The following is a 20,706-nucleotide window of genomic DNA, read 5'->3' as shown; positions in this document are numbered from 1 at the left end:
TGATGTTCAACAAAAGAACCGAATAAATTTGAAAATTTGAGAAAAAAGCATTTTATTTTCCATTCGCCCATGCGCATTTATATGATTATCTGGAATAATTGCGATTTATATTACGACGAGGTTTTTATACAAATTGCCCATGTAGATGGCCGCCACACAGGCAAAAATCGAAGAAAAGGGTAAAAAATGTCAAAGTTATGATCATACACCAAGACCCTTTGGTGCACAGTGTGCATAACAACTGTGAACCATCGCCCGGTACCGAGCAACACAATCACCGTAATCAAATTCCATAACTGAAAAATACCACAATTCATCAATTATTGATTGCATGGCATGTGTCAGCTATTAGTAGATGAATGGTATAAAAGAGGCAGCACCACACGGGGAAGACCAAACGAATTCAAAGGATCTCCTGAAGAAGTTCAAGACAATTCTCTACTATCATTGTGCAATAGGTTAAAACTCCACAGTAAAAAATAAATGTCCACATTTAGGCGGATTTTCGACTGGTAGAGGCGCCCAGTCCTATATTTTGCCTAGCAAACGGAGTTTCAGACGAAATACCGACTAGATTATAAGCGGAATTTCGCCTGTAGCTCAAGGTACTAGCAGAAATATCGGCTGAATGAGTCTTTAGCTGAAAAAACGCCCAGATGTAGACTTTTATTTTTTGATGTGTCCGTTTGGTTGGCATATTAAAATGAATCTACTACACGGTTTGTTTTCGGTGCAATTTATCGTTGAATTTTCGGTAAGTTTTTTCTTTTTTTTATCATTTTCGTTTTTATCCAATAAAATACGATATTTCTGTAGAAATGAAAAATAACACGAAATTTCTTTCTCTAGGAACTTCAAGGAAAACGTAAGACATTTTTGATTTTTCAAACTAGCTTTTTATGATTCGAAAAGATTGTTTCAGAATTTTATAATATTCAATTCGAAAGAACATCAGGTATGTTATAGTGAAGAATCGTGCTTTTTGACAGATGTACAAAATTGAATGTTTTCTATGTGATCTGTTGTTGGTGATACAAATATCTTCTCGCACGGTTCTGATGAAGATTTTATTTATTGTTTATACAATTTCATATAAAATACTTTTTCATTCATAAACCCGATTCATAAACACACAGTGAGAAAAAAATATGTCATCATCAAGTTCAAAACACGGCACGACCAATTTCAAGTGTTGTAACTTTGTTTTTAAATAAGCCGAATATTATCTTTAAAAAACACTAATACAAAATAATAAATGCCAAATCATACTTTTGTCTCTTTGTTGACATTAATTCCCACATTTCCAATACATACAGCTGACAAAAATCGGTATTTTATTAATATGTTAATAAACAACATATTTTAATAATTAATAAAAATTTTGAAACACCATATTTATTAACGTTAATAAATATGGTGCATTTTATTAACATATTAAAAATTATTAGTATGGTGAATTTTCGGTTATTAAAAATTTCGGTTATTGGTGAAATTTCGGTGTAAATTTTATTAAAATGTTAATAAAATGTGGTTATTAATATGTTGTCGATTTTATTAGAATTTTAATAAAATCGACAACATATTGGATTTTATCCCATTTTAACTTTTCAAAAAAATTGCGAAGAAAAGTTTCATACAAAAAACATGTCAAATATTTCCAGACTCATTTTTCATCGAGATTTCGTCGTGATAAATGATTGTCTTAATCTAAACGCTGTGTTGAATAGACTTTGATGTGAACGTGATGTCGTCCGTTGATAAAATCGGATAAAATCCAATATGTTGTCGATTTTATTAGAATTCAAATAAAATCGACAACATATTAATAACCACATTTTATTAACATTTTAATAAAATCTACACCATATTAATAACCGAAAATTCACCATACTAATAATTATTAATATGTTAATAAAGTGACAGCTGTACCAATACAAAGTGAATTTTTTTTAAATACTACTCATAATTGTAATACACAATCACGTGTTTAGTACATTTCATTATTCAATAACACCGACACTGTTACCGACACTGAACGCACCCTTTTAACGTCGGCAATGGTTTCTGTCAAACTTTACGCTCTGAAAATGACCTATTCGTAGCAAACATTCAAAAACAGTCAATATTTTAATATTTTAATTTTTATTTGGGAAAACTAACATGACATTCACTTTCGAAATCATAGCACTCACTCAGAAGTACTTTTACAACATACACGACTTGTATTGGTAATTTGACAGTAAACTATGTCACAAAGTAGTATTGGTTGTAATATTGCACAGCAGAGCCGATACAATACATATAACATCACTATGCTCACAAATAGTAATATCGGCCGATTGATAGATATTTTGCTCGATAATTTGGACACAAGATTCCAATTGACCGATGCAAGTGTCGCTGCAGCTGTATTGGATCCATCGACCCAACATCTTTCAATTATTACCAGTTGGCTGACATCTAAGGGTATGTTTTTCGTTGATTTTGAATAGAAATTTGTTTCTACGCTACGCTTGAAACACCTTTTATGTTTCAAATGGGGTTTATAACAAAATTGTGTTTGATTTTGAATGGCAATTTTCTTTAGTTTAATTTCAATACAGATATTTTAACTAAACCATATATTTTTTTCATTTTGTTACAGATTTATCCAGAGAGGAGCTTCTCGAACGGATTGTGACGCAATTCAGAGTTAAATTGCCAACTCAACAACCTAGCTCAGCAGCTGAACCGCCCGAATTCGGCAACATTCAACCACGCCGTCCCATGGGCTTGCGTGAAAAACTGTTAGCGAGACACATGCCAATAGCAAGACAAGCACGGGACAACACAATCGAAGGTGAACTCTTCCGTTTCCAAGATGTCCATGAAGTTTTTGATGATGTTCTGGTATTCTGGTCCAAGTTTTCGGACATTTACCCCAATTTATCTGCCATTGCAGGAGCATTATTTTGTGTGCAAGCAACTACAGCAACGGCTGAATGTGCCTTTTCATTTGCTGGATCGGTTAGTCGAAGCCAGCAGGCAACAATCGATCCATTTAGGGTAGATAAAGTTCTTTTCATACATGACAACTATGACCTGTTTAATATGTGATGATCACATTGTGATCAGATTTCTAGTACAAAAATAAAAAAGTCATTTACATATATTCACACAAAATTCCATTTTTTTCTCATCTTGGTCGTATTTGTTTACAATATCGACATTGCAGCATTTGTCGTTTGTATACATTGCAGGCTTGCTTACTCGAGCAGCCAGTTTCACTTGGAGTCGACTCGGAGCTAAGTGAAACAGGCGAGCAAGCAAGCATGTTTCGATTAGAAGACTCGTTTGCTCGCCTCGCTTACTTAGTTCCGAGTCGACTTCAAGTGAGCAGCAAGCAAGGCAACTGTCTGCTCGAGTAAGCAAGCCTACTCCTGGTTGCTTTCACCCCCGTTTGATGTACATGTGGAAATTTCCGAAAATAATACAGCGTCCAAATCATTGTTTCGAAAACTTGGGTTTAAATTGATCGAAAATGTGCAATGGGTCATAACAGAAGGAAGATGATTAAAGCTAATGAAGAACTCAAACCGCAAACAGTTCTAACCACACAGAAAGATTGACGTATAGAAAAGCCAGCCGTACAACTTCTACATTAGTACTCGATGAAGATTTTAAAAACTAAAGTCGAAGATACTTTTCTTTGAAACTTTCAGCATTTTTTAATGGTGTTTAATAAAAATGATGTAAAAGCGGGCTTTTTCTTTTGAGATATCTACATAAAAACACACATTAAAATTAGCTAATAAAACAACAATTATGTTGTAATCAAAAATTTGTGTACTCAGTGCATATCACCTCGACTAAAGTACTACGTGACAGCAGTCACAATCGAGTGACCATCCACGGTGCAGATACAAATAACAAAGACTCTGATACATTTCCCCGTTCGTTTATAACTGTTCAATCACATAAAGGTTTATATTTGTTTGAATGTTTGAGCTCTATATTTAGTCATATCATTGGTTCATTATTCCTATCTTATCTTCTCACGCTTCAAATGGAATAGCAGTGTTGTAATGATTTAGCAAAAACAATGAAAAGATTTTAAACTTCACTATCGACTTTTGTCTGTCTACGATTGCATTCGTTTGATAATTACATTTGATATTGCATTTAAGTATAAAAATGGATCTGTCATCCTAGGTTCGAGTTAATCGAATACTTTCTTTCAATTGAGTAGTTTGCATATCAAATCTCCGCATTTAAAAATACAATGGATCAATTAACAGAAATCGATAGAGATGATTTGCCTCTGCTTAAAAGTCTGTACACTCCAGATGGATCGAAATGTTACGTAACTTATACAACGATCGATACCTACATTCGATGGTTTCAGACAGACCCAAATATAAAACACATACAGTTTTTCTGCCTAAACGGCGATTTGTCGCGCGGTACATTTGTCGTAACGGTAAAATTTCATTGATATCTTTCTGTTGAAGATTATTTTCATGTAAAAGCAATTATTCCAGGATCGTCGTACCGCATATGCTGACACGCTCAGTGAGTGTACAGAAGAGCTTTTACGTTTGTTGCTGTTGATTGATTATTCGAAAGGATATTATTTTACAAGTCTGAATGATCGTACCGCATCGGTTAGAGAAGCCATCAAACAGAAAAATTTGGAAATCAACACTGATCATACAAGTTTATTGTATTATTTGCCGAAGGAAAAAGCACTGGAGTTTGTTGTTCAGTGAGTTCTTGCATATATACTAGAAAACATTAAACAATCGTATTTTGATGAACTTAAATCATGATATTTACACTAGGCCTCCAGAAGGAATCGAGCTTAAACCAGTGACGAAACTGTCTGATTTTCAAAAAGCATTTGCGGCATGGTTCGGGGGTTAATATAATGATAAATCTTTTATAACAGCATTATCAGATTGGTAAACGATTTTGTTATTTTCAAAATTAAGCTGATAGTCTGAGTTCGATACGACTGTTTCAACGAGTTGGGAAGTATAATCCGTGTGTAGGTGCATTTTTGGAAAACGAAACTTTGGCATCGTGGGTTTTTAGGTAACTGCATTTGTATGAATATGCAAACTCGATAGATTAACAGCCAACTTTAACTCTAGATTTTTATCTGGTCTACTGATGGCATTGCAAACTGACAAAGACTATTTTGGATACGGCTATGCATCCCTGGTGGTAAGAGCGATTTTGAAACAAATCGCCGAATTAGGTCATGATATAACTGCCGGCGTCTTGGAAGTAAACACACCATCGAGGAACTTATTCGGAAAACTTGGTTTCAAAGTAATTGGTAATGTTCACTGGATCTGCACGAAAATCGATTGGAACGATTCAGACGAATAGAATTTCTAATATATTATTCATACGTTTTGACGTAAGACATCCAACGTCAACAATGACAGACACTTTGGTGGAAATTAATCGAAAAGATTTGCCAATTCTTCAAAATCTTTTCAAATTAAATGGGTCAACGGGTTGTATTGGTTACATGACCATTGGAAATTATATCGGGTTATTTAAACAAGATCCAAGTGTGAAACATGTAAAAGCGTACTGTTTGAACGGCGATTTTTCGGATGGAACTTTTGTCATCACTGTGAATAATTACTCTCACTTATTTCATTTCTGAACTGTCTTCTGGCCATTCCATTAATTGAACCTAATTTTAGGATCGAAATCGAGCATACGCCGAAACTCTCAATGCATCCCATGAAAATCTTTCTCGATTACTGCAACTTATCGATTACTCCAAGGGTTACATTTTCTTGGCAATTCGAACGGAGATTCGACCAGTTTTGAAATCATCGCTGCAGAATGCAAATGTTGAAATTGTTTCTGACAATGAAACCATTCTCTATCACTTGCCCAAAGAAGAGGCCTTGAAATTTAATGTAGAGTAAGATGATCTCGAATTTAATTCCAAATCGTGCTTGGTTCCCATTTGAATGATAATTAATGGGAAAATTTACAATTTAGACCACCAGAAAATATTGAATTACGTCCATTAATAGAGTTAAATGATTTGGAAAAAGTAAGCAAAATGTGGATCCAAGGCCGTAGCGTGAATGAAAAGACAGGGGGGGGCTCAGCCCCGAAGATTCAAAAACTCAATTCAAATATTATTTTTGGTTTTTTATTTAAGTAACAAGGAAACATTTATTTATATATTATATATTCGGAAAATTGAATCACATATTATTGCACATTAAAATAAACGGACGCGTCGATTTTTTTTTGCATCGAATTCCTTCAAAATTTACATGTTATCAATATTTTTCAAGCGTTCCTTTTCAAATGCCAAAAAAGTCAGGTTTTTCATTCGATCACATGCCATGCTGATTCGTCCCGGAATGATTCGGTTGAGCGTTGAGAATGATGATTTACAAATGACTGTAGAACAGCCAAATGTTTCTACGGCTTCAATCAATTGGCAAGTGTCTGTAAATGTGCTTCCTAACGGTGAAATAGTTTGAAGGAAATTGAAATTTGCACCTTCTTCTTCACATTTTGCTTTGTTGGTTTGATAAAATTACTTCACAAATTTCAGTTCACTTTCTTCTGGAACTTTGGTCCCAACATCTGCGATTGGCATAAGGTCAAATTCGAATACAGAATCCAATGCGATCAGAACATCCGAATTTTCCTTGAAACGACGCGACATTTCAGACAAAGTCAAATCCAGTATTTTATCAAACGCGTGTCGTTGTTTTTCTTCATTTTGTGAATTTGATTGTACGTGACTGCGAGTAACACTTGCAGAAAGCAACACAGGCTCATCTGGCTCACTTTCACTTAGAAGAATCGTAGCTGACTGAATGTAATTGTTGAAGTTATTTTCGTCTTTCATTTGTTCAATGTCATTAATGACTGTGTCAATAATTGGTTTACCGATTTTGTAGCCAACACTGCGACTTTGTAGCATTTTATCAGCTGGTGCGATTAGCTCAAACAAATCTTTAAAAAAAACCAACAAAGTATTTGACTGCGATATAAACGAACGTGATTTGATATTTGTTTGAGATTGAAGTGAATCATTCGTTCGTTGAGTAAATTTCAATCCATTTTTGCATTTGATTATGTGGCGTAATGTTTCTAATTTTTCAATAAGAATCGCCAAACTCCAGGGGGCTCAGAAAATTCCAGAGGGGGCTCAGCCCCTTGCGCCCCTATGGACGCTACGGCCCTGATTTTAATGAATTATAAACTGAAACTGATGTCAAAACAGATATGCAATTCTAAATATAAATATAATTTTAAAGTATAGAGGAATGTACCCATGTGTGGAACGTACCCATGAGTGGGATACCGCCATATTTTTGATAGAATTAAATGCTATCACAAAAAGTTGTTCTATGAAAGTTTTCTTTTTATGAATAAAAACTTTTGATGGTATATAGATGAGAATAGACTCATGCGAATTGAACGAAGTAGTCAAATTTTGTCAAAAAAAGTGTTTTGAAGATTTTTTCATGGGTGCAGAAATACGATTTCTTCTGGTGATTTCAATGTGATTTTATGTTACAAGTATAAGGTAAGGATTGTAATTTAGCATAGCAATTGAAAATGCGACTTATCTGCTTTTGAATTTTTTTCCTATTTGCGCAACGTCTCTTTTTTGTTTACATTTTCGCGCTTGACGTTTTCAAGTGTTTGTATAAAATACACACAGATGTATTGGCGCATGATATAGTGATATACACTTCACCTATTTCATCTGTCACTGTGTTCAGTATTCACTGTCAAAAGTTGTCATTCCGTCGTTTACTAATAAAATGAACATAATATACAAAAGCAACGCAATATAATCTGTTTACTTACTCCTATCGATAAAATTTCATAAGAAATTTTGGATTTTTCTGGTTGTTCAAGTCTACAGTATTTAAAGATGAGTGCAACAAAATTAACACCAATACCAGTCATCACAAAATTGAGTACGAATTTAATTCGAATCCTTGGGTGTAATCCCGGTCCGATGACTCTACAAGGAACAAATACATATCTCATTGGCAATGGCAAACGGTGAGCTCAGTCATTTTCATACAATTTATCCGGTTTTTGAAGAAGAATTCTAATTGGATGTTTTTATCGATTTTCAGTCGCATTCTGTGTGATACGGGCGAGTCCAATAAACCGGATTATATAAAACACTTGAAAAGTGTGTTGAGTGATGAAAAGGCTACAATTAGTGATATAATTTTGACTCATTGGCACTATGATCATATCGGTGGTGTAAAAGAAGTGTTGCAATGTTTGGATGATGCCAAAGGTTTGACGGCCTTAAACTTTAAATGCTAAAGTTGAAAAACAAACCGAATAAAAACCATTTCTGTTGTTTTTTTTGTTGTCGTACAGATTGTAACATTTGGAAATATCCACGAAGTGATGCAGACGATTCATATCCAGACTTTATGGGCGATATCCAGCTGAATACACTCAAACATGAGCAAATCTTCAGTACAGATGGAATGACTTTGAAAGTAGTTTACACACCAGGTCACACAACCGATCATTGCATACTCTTTGTGGACGAAACGAAAGAATTGTTTAGTGGCGATTGCATACTGGGCGAAGGCACAGCAGTATTTGAAGATCTGTATGATTATATGAAAAGCCTGAAGTTGATTATCAACGAAAATCCATCAACGATTTACCCAGGCCATGGTAATATAGTCACGGTTAGTTCTAAACACTTGCACAGTACTCTTTAGATCGATATTTGTTTCATTTTGTCACCTTTTTTTCTGTTTTGGTTCTATTGTGTTATAGAATCCAATACCAAAAATTCAATATTACATTGATCACCGTAATCAACGTGAAGCACAAATTTTCGACGTGCTTGAGTCTAATCCAGACAAATGGTATACAAACATGGATCTAGTGAAAATTATTTACATCGAAACGCCAGAGCAACTGTGGAGAGCGGCCGCTCACAATGTGACGCAACACTTGAGAAAACTGGAAAAAGATAAAAAAATCGAATCCAAGAAAGTGGATCCATCCGACGATGGGTCAAGCTCATTGCAGTGGAAGTACTTGAAGTAATAAATTCAATTAGACAACCTAGTGCCAAACGTGTAGTTCGATGTATCGATTTTTATAATAATAATAAACGCCGAGTTGACTTTGATTGGTTTTTTTTTCTATTTTACTTTATTAATATTAAAATTTACAACGAACAAATAACTAGTCATCTTCATAGAAAATTGTTGGATTTCGAAAATCGTGAAAGCCATCGGCAAAAACGTCCACTTCACCACCGTCGTCATCGAAGCGAGTGGGGAACGGCGGTTGAATGATATTACGTTTCAATGGCAAAATTGTGTCGTAAATGTACACGAAGTTGTTGTGTTCACCGGGAACATTCTGTCCAGTCACCCACATTACATTGTACTCTTTGTTGATGCGAACGATTTGTAAACCTTTTAGCTTGCGATGGCGATTTCCCATATGTCCAGGCACTGAAATATTCAAAGTAAACCATTTAATTTGGCTTCTTGATGGAGCCTGAGTTCAACGAACTTACTCTTTTGGCCTGGCCAAACACGTGCCTTTGCACCTCCCGAACCGATATTTCCTGGTCTTCGATGTGTTTTTGTCACTCCGTGTGTTGCCGGCATACCTTTGAATCCCCAACGTTTCATGACTCCTTGGAAACCACGATCAACTCTATGAAAAGGTGAAAACTTCCCATTAAATTCAGAAAATTCGCCGATATTTCCACACATTTTTCTACGGTTTAATCTCACTTACGTTTTACCACGAATATCGACAAAGTCTCCGACACGGAAGTGTGTAACGTTCAATGGTGTGCCTATTAAGACAAAATTCAATAAGATACTCGGCAAAATAAAAAAAAATTGAAAAGATATTCATTGAAATCCAAAATCACTTCATGAAATCCACACGAACCTGGTAGCAATTTAGCGTTTGGTGTGACTAAAAATCGGCCCAAATGTCTTTTCGGCAAAACTCCCGACTCTCGAAACAATCCACAGTATTCTTTTGTGAAGAGTGATGGATCGGCACTGCCCGCACCAACCAATACGCAGCCGAATTTTCGTAAATTTTTCACTCGTGGCTGGTGAGCCGGAGTGTATTCCTCTGGTGAAAAGTATTTAATGACGTGATTATCCTCGATTTGCAGCATTGTGGTGGTCATTTTTGTGCCATCTTTGCGCCAAACTGGAACCACGCCAATTTTCCGAGCGATCAAACCGCTCCTTCTTTGAAATCGATTCCAATCTTCTTGTTTTTCTTCTTGTTGCACATCGATCAAGTTTCCCAAATTCTTCGGATAAGTTTGAGCTCCTTTTATCAATGTTGGCACACCAAAACGGTCATTTAGCACTTCGGTCACGAATTTTTTGTTCTCTTCCGTCACAAAATCTTCATGGATCTGAAATTGAAGTTGAAAGTGAGTTCGATTTCACACTATGGACTGACAACACAATAACACTATGATATTCACCGTTCTTTTCTGTCTTACGAACCAAACTGGATTCCGTTTCCGTGGCTTGGGTAAAATTTTGTTACGGCATTCTCGCACCTGCGTTACTGTGATAGGGCTGAAAACAAACGAAAACTCGGTTAGAATAAGCAAATCTCACGAAGAAAACATTATTTTACTCGAATTTGAGGTTAGAAAAAGACCAACCGAATTCTCACTGAATTAAACCATTGAATCTATATGACTTTTATCATACCTTAGCCTGGATTGAAACAACGTTGTCACCATGGATCGCAGCATGTTGAAATTCTATTTATTTTTCTAGAAAAAATCAAATTTGTTCCGATCATGTATTGCTTTCCGATGTTCAAGCTGACATCAAAGCATTGTGGACTCTGCGGCTAAACCATTCACAACTGTCAAAACGACATTAGTGAGTATTGAGTGCCATTCACAATGGTAGATGTCATCGTTTGTATTTTTTCGCTGTTGTATTGAATCAATCAGTGCAAGACGGGTAACTTTGACTTGGGTCGAATTAAGACTGTTCAAGCAAATGAATGTGCAGACATTTTTCAATCAAACCGGAACTATTTAACGATAAATCAAGATCTCGATTTGTCATTTTTAATGTCAAATGATTTATGTTCAGTTTAATGGTCAATTTCTTACATTATTATCTCATTGGCGACACCGTAATGGGTTTCCGCCATTGAACTACGCATAAAACTAAAACTTATGATTATTGTGCTCTGACGCAAAAGTTTAACCAGCAAGTGTTTTATCTAAAAAGAAATACTTTGCTTTGAATTTGTCTTATCGAAAGGACTATTGCCTTTTTCTGAATGTTTTCTCCTCTTTTCAAAACTATTTTCTAATGGATAAATAACTATTTGTGCAGCCATTAAAGCTCTTCTTCGTCTGGGACGCATCCGTTTGATGAATTGAGCCATGGATAAACCTTTAAATCGCGTCGATTCAAATAGGCCACGTAATTTTCCACCCATTCACAGCTCACTGGATTATAGGCCAAGTTCACAATTTTCAAATAGGGATACCATTTTTTGAGCTGGTAAACATGGCCCAAATAGCCGAGCTCATTATATTCCAAATTGACAATTTCGACTCGTTGAAACAAGCGCAGCTGTGAGATGAGAGATTCACCGTCGGTCAAACCATTTTCAGCTAAATCCAAGACTTCCAATTTAGAGGTGGAATTGATTTTGTTCACATTATCATCAAGTAGACCGATGTCTTTGAGATGGAAACCACTTTTGCGAAGCGACAAATGATTGAGTTTGGAGAGATGTGCGAATTTCGACAGATTAATATCTTCAATTTCATTGTAGTCCAAAATCAACACTTCTAATCCATGCAGATGAGTAAAAGCTTCACTTATTTGTGTTAGTTCGTTTTCTTCAAAAACAGCTTCTTTCAATCGTGGTGTACCGATGAACATCGATCCCGACAGCCTCTTCAGGCGATTGTTTTGCAACAGAATATTCTCTAAATTCGGTAAATTCAACGCGCCGTCTTCGATATGCTCGATTTTATTTTGATTCAAATGAAGACGTCGCAAATTGATCGCACCATGGAATGTGTTCGATCGAATGATGGTCAGATTATTTTTCGTCAAAGATAAAACGGTCAAGTTTTTTAGATCACTGAAAACATCGCCGCTAATGTACAGAATTTGATTGTGATCCAAGTCAATCTCGACCAAATTCAGTGCGCCACTAAAAGCTGAAGTCTTAATTTTGGTTAGACTTTGAAATTCGAGCTGAATTTTTTGCACATTTTCGGGGTTTTCATAAAATTCCTTTGGCAAATCATCGGACCATGTTTCATTTTCATACTCATAGGCAATGTTCAGCTGCTCAATAATGCCATCGTACTGATCAACCGGAACAATTGTGAAATTAATCTCGTACGCTTCTTCCGAGGAATTGGTAAAATTATTTTCCTCTGAAACTAAGGCCACATTCAAATCACGTCCACCATCAATATTCACTTTGCAAAAATTGAACTTCACCTCGTCACATTTTAATTTCATGCACTGGATTCGATGGAAATGCACGTAGGCAAGCAGTAGCCAGAATCTATAAGACCAAAACCGAAATTCATGGAAACGAAAAAAAAAGTGGTGTGAAAATTAAAACGACGGTCGGCATTTTGACTAATTGATTTGTATCAAACAAACTTACATTTCGTGCAGAGTTTTCATTTTGACCTAGACTTCAAATTCGCCTATGTAACGCACGAACCTCAATTAATCTGTGTGGCGGCGTGCTGATTTCGCAACACTCAATGTTTGACTGAGAAAAAAAAACGCAAAACCAAACCAATTCACACAGTCGGTGTGTCTTCCAATTGATATCAATTTGTGCAAGCACCCACCATATTACTGATTCAAAAGCATGGCGCACAACAGATTTTTTTTTTTCGTGATATTTATTATATGCATGAACGCTATTATCCATTTGCTTGAGTTTATTCGTGTCATTAAATGCCCATTGAAAGATTTCTGTGTTTGTTGTTATGTTTTTTTTTATCTTCCTTAGTATATGCCCATCAATTTATCAAGTGACGATGTAGTATTTGGTTTTTACTCTACTCAATACTCGAAAAGTTATCAAGTTATCCCATGCGATAGAAATTCACGGTCGTTTTGATGCAATTATGTAAACAATAAAAATCCATAAAGGCATTTAAGTAAAGTAGGCTAAGTTGGCAGCACACCGGTGCACACTGCGGTCACATCGTATGTGAAAATGAATAGATGTTTGTCTGCCACACTGTCATTCCAAACACGTTCGCTTTGTTTTCACGAGATTTTACTTTTATTTGTTAGAAATCATATACATACAAGTTTTTGCACACTTAAGCTAATACTTTTGTTATTCGTGTTACTTTTCAATTTTGTTCATGTAAACTGCTTTTCATTCTTTTGTTTCGTTTCACCTCTGGTGCACATATGTGAAGTGATTTCGTTTATTTGAAAACGTTTGGAAAGGATTTTTTTCGGAAAGTAATTTTTATGCTAGTAAAAGAGACAATGAAATCGTGTATTCGTAAGATAAAATCCTTTTATGATGTTTTAGCAGTGGTTGGAATCTTTGGAAGGCCAAATTCATCAACTAAAATGCCATCCTTGTTACGAATACTATCAGCACCGGGTTCCTAGAAAAACGAAATTGTTAAATTGATTAGATCAAAATGGGATTAAGCTCAAAGTTGAGAAAAAAATATCGAAAAAAGCTGAAATGAAATGGTATTAAATTGGAGATTCCCAATAAAAAATGAAAGAAGAAGGATATGTGTACCTTATCTGGAGCAGCTGGTGCTTTGACAACATCGTCCAAGTAAGTTGCATCATCATCAAGTGCGATTTCATCGCCCAAAGCGTCTAATTCTGCAGCCAATTCATCTTCATCCATATCTGGAACACCGTAAGTGCGCCCCAAAGCCTCTTGTACCTCGTCAGATTGCTCGAGCATGTCGGACATATCGTCTTGCAAGTCTTCGATATCTTCGATGTTGACCTTTTTGAATTCCTTCTTCATTTGATTGACACCGTCACGCATTGCCACAACTGTTGACTGTGTGTCTTTCAATGTTTGCGTGGCGTAATTTGCCTGTTCCATGTTGAACGCTTGGTTTCGAAGACCTTCAACTTGACCCTCATATTGTTTCTTCTGTTTCAACACACGCATCGCTCTTTGTTTGACGGCATTCTTTCCGGGCCCTTCACGCATCTTCGACATTTGCTCTTTGTATTTACGCAATTCCGCGTCCAATTTGTTGATTTTCTCTTCGATTACATTGGCACGGCTGTCCACACTGCTGATACAATCGCTAATGCTTGGACCAGGCTCTTTTGGTTTACCACGACCGAATAAACGATTCATTTTTTACTTCAAAACCAAATTTTACGAGAAAATAACACAGAAAAATTTTGAGCTTTGATCTGATTATTACGAATTTTCGACGTAGAACAACTTTTTTGTTTTGCTACTTTTCTTTACATGAAAACAAAGACACTGAAAATCACACAGAATGATATCATTCGGAATGACACATGCATATTTAACAAGCAGCTGTCATCGAAATAGGCGAACACCTTTCAGTGCAGTGAACAGACCCTTGTTTCGAAAATGTCAAATACAACGTGCGATAGACATACAAATCTAACAAACAATATGCAATTGTGGAATTGATTTTTACATTTTGAGTTGAAGTTTAGTTTAAAATTTTCAATAAAATGGGACGAATTGAATGTTGATTTTCGTCTGGATTTGTGCAACCATAGAGTAAACATAATGAATTACTGCAATAAGTTGATTTTAGCGCCGATGGTGCGAGGAAGCAGGCTTCCAACCAGACTATTGGCATTGAAATATGGAGCGGATTTGGTTTATACCGACGAAACGATTGATGTTAGCTTGCTGATGTCCAAGAGGAAGGTTAATGGTAAGTGCCTTAATTCCGAGGGTCAATGTGATGATGAAAATGAATTCAGTTACATTCACTATTTTTTGTTTAGAAATCCTGGGCACAATAGATTATGTGGACGAGATCATTGGACATTGTACGTTTCGAACGAGTCCCGAGGAAAAAGACCGATTGATCTTCCAAATGGGTACATCAAATGCAGACAGAGCGGTTGCTTTGGCCAAAATGGTACAAAATGACGTCGCAGGGATCGATGTTAATATGGGCTGTCCAAAACCAGTAAGAATCTTGGAAAAAAAATCACTTATAAAGAGTTTAAAGAAGATTTTTATATCATAGTATTCAACCATATACGGAATGGGCGCCAAACTGCTAGGAAATCGAGACAATGCCAAAGATATACTAACGCAATTAGTCAAACATATTCCGTTACCTATTACATGCAAAATTAGGTAAATGAATAACCTTTTTTTCAAAGCAACCAATAGCTTTATTTGAAATTTTTCGAAAAAAATTGCTCTTTGTACTAAGAAAGTTAAATATACATTCAATTGCAGGATATTCGAAAATGTTGAGGAATCGATCAAGTTAGCAAAAGAGTTTGAAAGTACCGGTATCAGTGCGATAGCAGTTCATGGAAGGACACCGGTTCAACAATCCACGCAACCCGTGAATAAAGGTTGGGTTGACTGATTCCAATTAATTTTAACATGGAAACTCACATTACGTTTATTTGATTTATGTGTGCAGATGCTATTCGACAAATTGCTGCAGAATTGAAAATTCCAGTCATTACAAACGGTGGATCAGATGACATTGAATCCTACGAAGACATTGAAAAGTTTCGATCTGATTGTGGTGCATCGAGTGTGATGATTGCGAGAGGTGCTCAGAAAAATGTTAGCATTTTTCGCAAAGAAGGCAAGATGAAGATCCATTTTTAGATGAAGAAATTTTTTTCAAGAATGCAACTTATTTGGATTCATACATTCATAATTCACTACATATTATTCGATTGCTTATTCTTAGGATTGCTACCAATCGACGAAGTCGCTCGTGACTATTTGAAAATGTGCGTTGACTTTGATAATCCGGCGATAAACACCAAATTTGTGCTAGAAACGATGTATAAATTGAATAATGATAAAATTTCGAAGAAGGAGTTTGGTCGAGAATTCTTGGATGCAGAAAAACTCGATCAAATATGGTGAGTGAACATTAATTTTCCCTTTTCCAATTTCTTTTTTTCTATAAAACACACTTTTACCTTTGCAGTCGAGGCTGGGGATTGGATGAATATTGCCGAAAAGTGCACCGTGAATACGAAGCCAAAGGACTCGTGCATTTGCCATGCTCTCCAAAATCCAAACTGGAGGATATGACAACAGAAGTTGTTCAACATCGAATACGAATGTTGGAAATTTTGAAGGGCGAACAAAGTTTACAGCACCAGCTACAGCTTTAATCATCTACCGTTATTCGGAGAACATGTTTTGGTGGTACTCAGTGGTTTGTGAGACGTTTGTCAGAAAAGTTTGAAGATAAATTACTAAGCGCTGATTCATACTACTCGAGTACTAATCCACGTGTAATTGTCAATTTGTACATAACGAAATTCCAACAAAAAAAGGACGAAAAAAAATCAAAATCTGATTGTTACTGAATCAAATTAAAAACATTATTTGGTTTCGGGATGACATTCATTTTTGACAATCAGCTGTCGTTGAAATAAGCCAAAACTTTTTTCCGCTGCATTTACTGAACAGACCCTCGATTCAAAGGTGTCAAATACAACGTGCGATAGAAATACAAATCTAGCAAACAATATGATTGTGAAATTCGTTTTAAGATTTTAAATAGACTTTTCATTTAATTTGTAAAATAAAATGGGACAACTTGAATGTTGAATTGGTTTTGAATTTATGGAGCCGTAGAGTGAACATGATAAACTACTGCAATAAGTTGATTTTAGCGCCGATGGTGCGAGGAAGCAGGCTTCCAACCAGACTATTGGCATTGAAATATGGAGCGGATTTAGTTTATACCGACGAATTAATCGATCTCAGCTTGCTGATGTCCAAGAGGAAGGTTAATGGTAAGTACCTGAATCCCAAGTGTTGATATGGCTATGAAAATTAAAGTTTGATTTACAATTTTCCTCAAAGAAATTCTCGGCACAGTGGATTTTGTAAATGAAGCGAATGGATACTGTACGTTTCGAACGAGTCCTGAAGAAAAAGACCGACTGATTTTCCAAATGGGAACAGCAAATGCAGAGAGAGCGGTTGCCCTGGCAAAAATGGTACAGAATGACGTCTCAGCCATCGATGTAAATATGGGCTGTCCAAAACCATACAGTACCGACTTTGGAATGGGCGCTAAACTACTGTTAAATCCAGACAATGCTAAGAATATTCTCACACAATTAGTGAAAAATATTCCGCTTCCCATCACATGCAAAATTAGGTAAATGGCCAACTTTCTTTACAAGGATGTCATTTGTTCTGCATTAATCTTCTACTTGAAACAAGTGCTGTTTATTCTAAGAGATGAAAATGTACGTTTCTCTGCAGAGTATTCAACAATATTGAGGAATCGATCAAGTTGGCAAAAGAGTTTGAAAGTACCGGTATTAGTGCGATAGCAGTTCATGGAAGGACCAAATCGCAAAAATCGAGTGAACCAGTGAATAAAGGTTGGGTTGACTGATATCAATTCATTTTAACATGGGAACTCATAATATATTTATTTGGTTTTTGTGTGCAGATGCTATTCGACAAATTGCTGCAGAATTGAAAATTCCAGTCATTGCAAACGGTGGATCAGATGACATTGAATCCTACGAAGACATTGAAAAGTTTCGATCTGACTGTGGTGCATCGAGTGTGATGATTGCGAGAGGAGCTCAGAAAAATGTTAGCATTTTTCGCAAAGAAGGTAACAAGATCTCCTCATTGGGATATAAAGTATTTTAAGAACGCAACAAATTTTAAATGAAGAGATTTACTACATGTTGTTCGATTGCTTATACATAGGATTGCTATCAATCGATGATGTGGCTCATGACTATTTGAAATACTGTGTCGATTATGATAATTCGGTAGCAAACACGAAATACGTGCTAGGCAAAATGTACAACTTAAATGATGATAAACTACAGAAGAAGAAATTCGGACGAGAGGTCGAAGATGCAGAAAAACTTGAGCAAATATGGTAAGTGGACACTGAACCTCGCATCTTGGTTATATCTTTCAATTGAAATCATTCATTGCAGTCGACCTTGGAGATTGAGAGAATATTGCCGAAAAGTGCACGGAGAATACGAAGCCAAAGGACTCGTGCATTTGCCATGCTCTCCAAAAACACGATTGGAAGATATGCCAACCGAAATTCTTGATTTTCGAAAACGAATGTACGAAGATCAAAACATTACATTCACTCTGATGCGATTCCAAAGAAAATATTTCGGATTGGAAACCCTTCCAAAAGTGTTGATTTATGGCTATGCTGGACGAAACAAATTACCGATACCAACCTACGAAACGAAACGTGAAGATCGTCTCTTCTATTCGATTGTCACTTTTAATGGGCAAAAGTTTGCTTCATTGATTTGGGATCGAGAGAAAAAGTTTGCCGAACAAGCGGCCGCTCTTGTCGTCTGTCATCATTTAGGCTTATTTGAAGAACATTTTCTGATTGTAATTGGTTGTTTATTGGACAAATTGCCGGACGATCAAGTACAACTGCTGAGAGCTGATTCGTATTAGTTAGAAATATAATGAAAGAGTAAAATAAATTTGTTCATATTTTTTACGATAATAATATCGATTCAATTGAAAACAAAATAAAACATGATCTTTTGTTCCGAATCGACCTTTATAAGCAAATGTGCTTTGATTTAAATATGATGTTACACGAATATTATCTAAATATTGAAAAAGTCCGGAATATCGTCATGGGATTGTATTGACGTGGAAATCATGCATTAGATAACAGCTCTGCGATTTTCCAATAGCCTAAAATTGAATACGTATATGGATTAGAGTATCTGTTTATTGATGTTTATTTCACATGGCATTTCACCTTTGCCAACAGCATGGTCAAGTGCTGTCTTCTTATTACTGTCCTTGATTTTCGGATCGGCTCCTGCCTCTAACAACATTTCAATGCCGAGTGTAACATCTAAATAATTGTTGAAAACGATTATATTCGGTATCAATTCTCGGTTTTTTTTTTTAACAAAAATCTCAAATTACTATTTTTCGACCATTCATGAAGAAGAGTGCCTCCGTCGCCGAATGGAGCGCCAAATCGTTTATTTATTCCAATGCCAACGACTTCATCAATAAGGTCACCAAAGCCTGCAAATAGTAAACATTTGGTTTTTAATTGAGATTTTTAAATGCCAAAATTTCCTTCCTAACGCACTTTTTCGTCCCATTTTCTTCCAATCGGCTTCATCAATGCGACAAGCTCTACGAAGACATAGAAAGAAAATCGCAATGAAATATAAAATGGTCAATCAAATTATAATACAAACGGTTCCATATATTCTAATTATTTTAACGAACGAATTTGTTACTTACTGTCCCGCAACATCACCTATAACAAAACAAAGAACGTTTATAAAAACAAATTGAATCTTGATTGGAATTTGCAATTCTATCAATATATTACCAGCAGTACTTTTCAACATTGCTTCTGTTAATTTGGAAGTGATAACCACGTATTCTAGGAAGAATAAAAAAAAGTGATTTTTTTTACGTTTGTTCAAAAAGGGACTTGATTCAAAATTTCCAAGAATCAAGTGTCATTTGTCACCATTTGCTTTAGCATAATCAACTGGCCTCTTGTTGAAATTGTCTTTGATATTTGGATCAGCACCGTTTCGAAGAAGCTCCTTGACACAAAGAAGCGAACCTAAATATCAATAGATTGATTCGATGGATTTAGATCAAATCGTTTAGTACACTTGATTGGTTCCATTTTCATGATTCACACTTACCCTTTTCTGCACACACATGAAGGAAAACTTGACCATTTTCTTCATTTCGAGCATTGACACATTCCAGGGCAATTAAGTGGTCAGCTGTCTTCATCAAACCTAATATTCAATAATTTAAACATTTTTATTTTCCCAGCAAGAAGTCATCAGTTTTTGTGACATAATGCTTCAAAACAGTTTTAAGATTACCTTCTCTTATCAAGTAAACGATATCGAGTACATTTGAAAAGCTGAATCTAAAAATATTTTGAGGAAACTGATTAAAATTTGATTTTTTTTACTGAAAAAATATATTGAAAAAAAAAACGCGTGAAGTAAAAACGAAGTATTTGTAAAAGATTCGTAGCTATTAACTCACTCGTCGACATGAACACCTGTAAAAAGAAAAAAATTTACTCCTCACATACTTTACATTTGTATAATTAAATAAATTGTACGATCATTTTATAATTATTTTCATTGCAAAAGAAATTAACTATTGTATTTAATTTTAATACATTGAGTATTGAATCAATGCTATTGATATTTAACATTTAACGAATGAAAGCAAGCTCCGAAAGTATTTAACTAGATATATCCTTACCTTTACATGCACTAAAGCATAAAACCAACAGAATGACGAATCTCATAATTCAAAATATGAATTGCTTTCTACTCGATGATTCAATCAAATTTGAAACAAAGCCTTGACTTGATGGATGAGTACTGAATTTATATATGAATATCAATTGAACTTAGATGATTTCAAACCAAAAATAGACAGATTAGTAAA

The 20,706-nt window shown here is 35.5% G+C and overlaps 7 protein-coding genes across 11 annotated transcripts; 3 read left to right on the top strand and 4 right to left on the bottom strand.

The window, feature by feature from the left end:
• Positions 1-4,209: 4,209 nt before the first annotated feature.
• Positions 4,210-7,661, top strand: LOC129566591 (uncharacterized). Of its 3 annotated transcripts, none has more exons than XM_055442676.1 (6): positions 4,210-4,453; positions 4,521-4,744; positions 4,821-4,897; positions 4,971-5,073; positions 5,133-5,313; positions 5,700-7,661. In XM_055442676.1, exons 1-6 carry the CDS (start codon positions 4,262-4,264, stop codon positions 5,928-5,930), a joined length of 1,008 nt encoding a protein of 335 aa, XP_055298651.1. In that variant the 5' UTR covers positions 4,210-4,261; the 3' UTR covers positions 5,931-7,661. The 3 variants fall into 3 exon arrangements, with proteins under 3 accessions (XP_055298651.1, XP_055298650.1, XP_055298652.1); XM_055442675.1 differs by having other exon boundaries at positions 4,210-4,459; XM_055442677.1 differs by having other exon boundaries at positions 4,210-4,459; positions 5,133-5,320.
• A 238-nt stretch (positions 7,662-7,899) lies between these two features.
• Positions 7,900-9,157, top strand: LOC129566592 (beta-lactamase-like protein 2 homolog). The gene is made up of 4 exons (XM_055442678.1): positions 7,900-8,049; positions 8,127-8,296; positions 8,383-8,705; positions 8,797-9,157. The coding sequence occupies exons 1-4, from the start codon at positions 7,916-7,918 to the stop codon at positions 9,070-9,072; spliced, it is 903 nt and encodes a 300-aa protein (XP_055298653.1). The 5' UTR covers positions 7,900-7,915; the 3' UTR covers positions 9,073-9,157.
• Positions 9,148-10,865, bottom strand: LOC129566590 (39S ribosomal protein L3, mitochondrial). The gene is made up of 6 exons (XM_055442674.1): positions 10,734-10,865; positions 10,499-10,595; positions 9,940-10,426; positions 9,781-9,841; positions 9,554-9,696; positions 9,148-9,488 (listed from the first exon to the last, which is right to left on the bottom strand). Exons 1-6 carry the CDS (start codon positions 10,775-10,777, stop codon positions 9,214-9,216), a joined length of 1,107 nt encoding a protein of 368 aa, XP_055298649.1. The 5' UTR covers positions 10,778-10,865; the 3' UTR covers positions 9,148-9,213.
• A 229-nt stretch (positions 10,866-11,094) lies between these two features.
• LOC129566589 (leucine-rich repeat-containing protein 15-like) lies at positions 11,095-12,987 on the bottom strand. The gene is made up of 2 exons (XM_055442673.1): positions 12,682-12,987; positions 11,095-12,576 (listed from the first exon to the last, which is right to left on the bottom strand). The coding sequence occupies exons 1-2, from the start codon at positions 12,699-12,701 to the stop codon at positions 11,382-11,384; spliced, it is 1,215 nt and encodes a 404-aa protein (XP_055298648.1). The 5' UTR covers positions 12,702-12,987; the 3' UTR covers positions 11,095-11,381.
• A 307-nt stretch (positions 12,988-13,294) lies between these two features.
• LOC129566593 (charged multivesicular body protein 5) lies at positions 13,295-14,385 on the bottom strand. The gene is made up of 2 exons (XM_055442679.1): positions 13,801-14,385; positions 13,295-13,657 (listed from the first exon to the last, which is right to left on the bottom strand). Exons 1-2 carry the CDS (start codon positions 14,383-14,385, stop codon positions 13,565-13,567), a joined length of 678 nt encoding a protein of 225 aa, XP_055298654.1. The 3' UTR covers positions 13,295-13,564.
• Positions 14,386-14,448: 63 nt separating this feature from the next.
• LOC129566588 (tRNA-dihydrouridine(20) synthase [NAD(P)+]-like) lies at positions 14,449-18,779 on the top strand. 3 transcript variants are annotated; one of them, XM_055442671.1, is made up of 7 exons: positions 14,449-14,947; positions 15,021-15,208; positions 15,269-15,381; positions 15,487-15,608; positions 15,680-15,850; positions 15,959-16,136; positions 16,205-16,830. In XM_055442671.1, the coding sequence occupies exons 1-7, from the start codon at positions 14,797-14,799 to the stop codon at positions 16,392-16,394; spliced, it is 1,113 nt and encodes a 370-aa protein (XP_055298646.1). In that variant the 5' UTR covers positions 14,449-14,796; the 3' UTR covers positions 16,395-16,830. The 3 variants fall into 3 exon arrangements, with proteins under 3 accessions (XP_055298646.1, XP_055298645.1, XP_055298644.1); XM_055442670.1 differs by lacking the exons at positions 15,959-16,136; positions 16,205-16,830 and adding exons at positions 17,965-18,142; positions 18,204-18,779 and having other exon boundaries at positions 14,664-14,947; XM_055442669.1 differs by lacking the exons at positions 14,449-14,947; positions 15,021-15,208; positions 15,269-15,381; ... (1 more) ...; positions 15,680-15,850; positions 15,959-16,136 and adding exons at positions 17,095-17,395; positions 17,503-17,624; positions 17,696-17,866; positions 17,965-18,142; positions 18,204-18,779 and having other exon boundaries at positions 16,394-17,024.
• Positions 18,780-18,784: 5 nt separating this feature from the next.
• Positions 18,785-20,677, bottom strand: LOC129566594 (uncharacterized). The gene is made up of 11 exons (XM_055442680.1): positions 20,518-20,677; positions 20,293-20,308; positions 20,124-20,170; positions 19,935-20,033; positions 19,751-19,849; positions 19,607-19,660; positions 19,516-19,531; positions 19,358-19,404; positions 19,186-19,290; positions 19,013-19,111; positions 18,785-18,945 (listed from the first exon to the last, which is right to left on the bottom strand). The coding sequence occupies exons 1-11, from the start codon at positions 20,561-20,563 to the stop codon at positions 18,908-18,910; spliced, it is 666 nt and encodes a 221-aa protein (XP_055298655.1). The 5' UTR covers positions 20,564-20,677; the 3' UTR covers positions 18,785-18,907.
• Between the last annotated feature and the right edge of the window lie 29 nt (positions 20,678-20,706).

Source organism: Sitodiplosis mosellana, unplaced genomic scaffold, assembly GCF_009176505.1.
Source record: "Sitodiplosis mosellana isolate CC-2019 unplaced genomic scaffold, AAFC_SMos_1.0 Smas_scaffold_3, whole genome shotgun sequence".
In the NCBI taxonomy this organism is placed as follows: Eukaryota; Metazoa; Arthropoda; class Insecta; order Diptera; family Cecidomyiidae; genus Sitodiplosis; species Sitodiplosis mosellana.
The sequence above is the reverse complement of the archived record's forward strand: the minus strand, read 5'-3'. Positions and strand labels throughout refer to the sequence as shown.

Bases quoted from the DNA above. Each gene is read 5' to 3' on its own strand.
- LOC129566591 (XM_055442675.1), top strand. From the start codon at position 4,262: ATGGATCAATTAACAGAAATCGATAGAGATGATTTGCCTCTGCTTAAA. The intron at 4,898-4,970 runs GTTAATATAATG...TTCAAAATTAAG, and splicing joins ATTTGCGGCATGGTTCGGGG to CTGATAGTCTGAGTTCGATA. The intron at 5,074-5,132 runs GTAACTGCATTT...CTTTAACTCTAG, and splicing joins TTGGCATCGTGGGTTTTTAG to ATTTTTATCTGGTCTACTGA.
- LOC129566592 (XM_055442678.1), top strand. From the start codon at position 7,916: ATGAGTGCAACAAAATTAACACCAATACCAGTCATCACAAAATTGAGT. The intron at 8,297-8,382 runs GTTTGACGGCCT...GTTGTCGTACAG, and splicing joins ATGTTTGGATGATGCCAAAG to ATTGTAACATTTGGAAATAT. The intron at 8,706-8,796 runs GTTAGTTCTAAA...ATTGTGTTATAG, and splicing joins GCCATGGTAATATAGTCACG to AATCCAATACCAAAAATTCA.
- LOC129566590 (XM_055442674.1), bottom strand. From the start codon at position 10,777: ATGCTGCGATCCATGGTGACAACGTTGTTTCAATCCAGGCTAAG. The intron at 9,842-9,939 runs GTTCGTGTGGAT...TTGTCTTAATAG, and splicing joins AAACGCTAAATTGCTACCAG to GCACACCATTGAACGTTACA. The intron at 9,489-9,553 runs GTAAGTTCGTTG...TGAATATTTCAG, and splicing joins TGTTTGGCCAGGCCAAAAGA to TGCCTGGACATATGGGAAAT.
- LOC129566589 (XM_055442673.1), bottom strand. From the start codon at position 12,701: ATGAAAACTCTGCACGAAAT. The intron at 12,577-12,681 runs GTAAGTTTGTTT...TTGGTCTTATAG, and splicing joins ATGAAAACTCTGCACGAAAT to ATTCTGGCTACTGCTTGCCT.
- LOC129566593 (XM_055442679.1), bottom strand. From the start codon at position 14,385: ATGAATCGTTTATTCGGTCGTGGTAAACCAAAAGAGCCTGGTCCAAGC. The intron at 13,658-13,800 runs GTACACATATCC...TCGTTTTTCTAG, and splicing joins CACCAGCTGCTCCAGATAAG to GAACCCGGTGCTGATAGTAT.
- LOC129566588 (XM_055442669.1), top strand. From the start codon at position 16,871: ATGATAAACTACTGCAATAAGTTGATTTTAGCGCCGATGGTGCGAGGA. The intron at 17,625-17,695 runs GTTGGGTTGACT...TTTTGTGTGCAG, and splicing joins GAGTGAACCAGTGAATAAAG to ATGCTATTCGACAAATTGCT. The intron at 18,143-18,203 runs GTAAGTGGACAC...CATTCATTGCAG, and splicing joins GAAAAACTTGAGCAAATATG to TCGACCTTGGAGATTGAGAG.
- LOC129566594 (XM_055442680.1), bottom strand. From the start codon at position 20,563: ATGAGATTCGTCATTCTGTTGGTTTTATGCTTTAGTGCATGTAAAG. The intron at 19,850-19,934 runs GTAAGTGTGAAT...ATTGATATTTAG, and splicing joins TCATGTGTGTGCAGAAAAGG to GTTCGCTTCTTTGTGTCAAG. The intron at 19,661-19,750 runs GTGACAAATGAC...TATTCTTCCTAG, and splicing joins TGATTATGCTAAAGCAAATG to AATACGTGGTTATCACTTCC.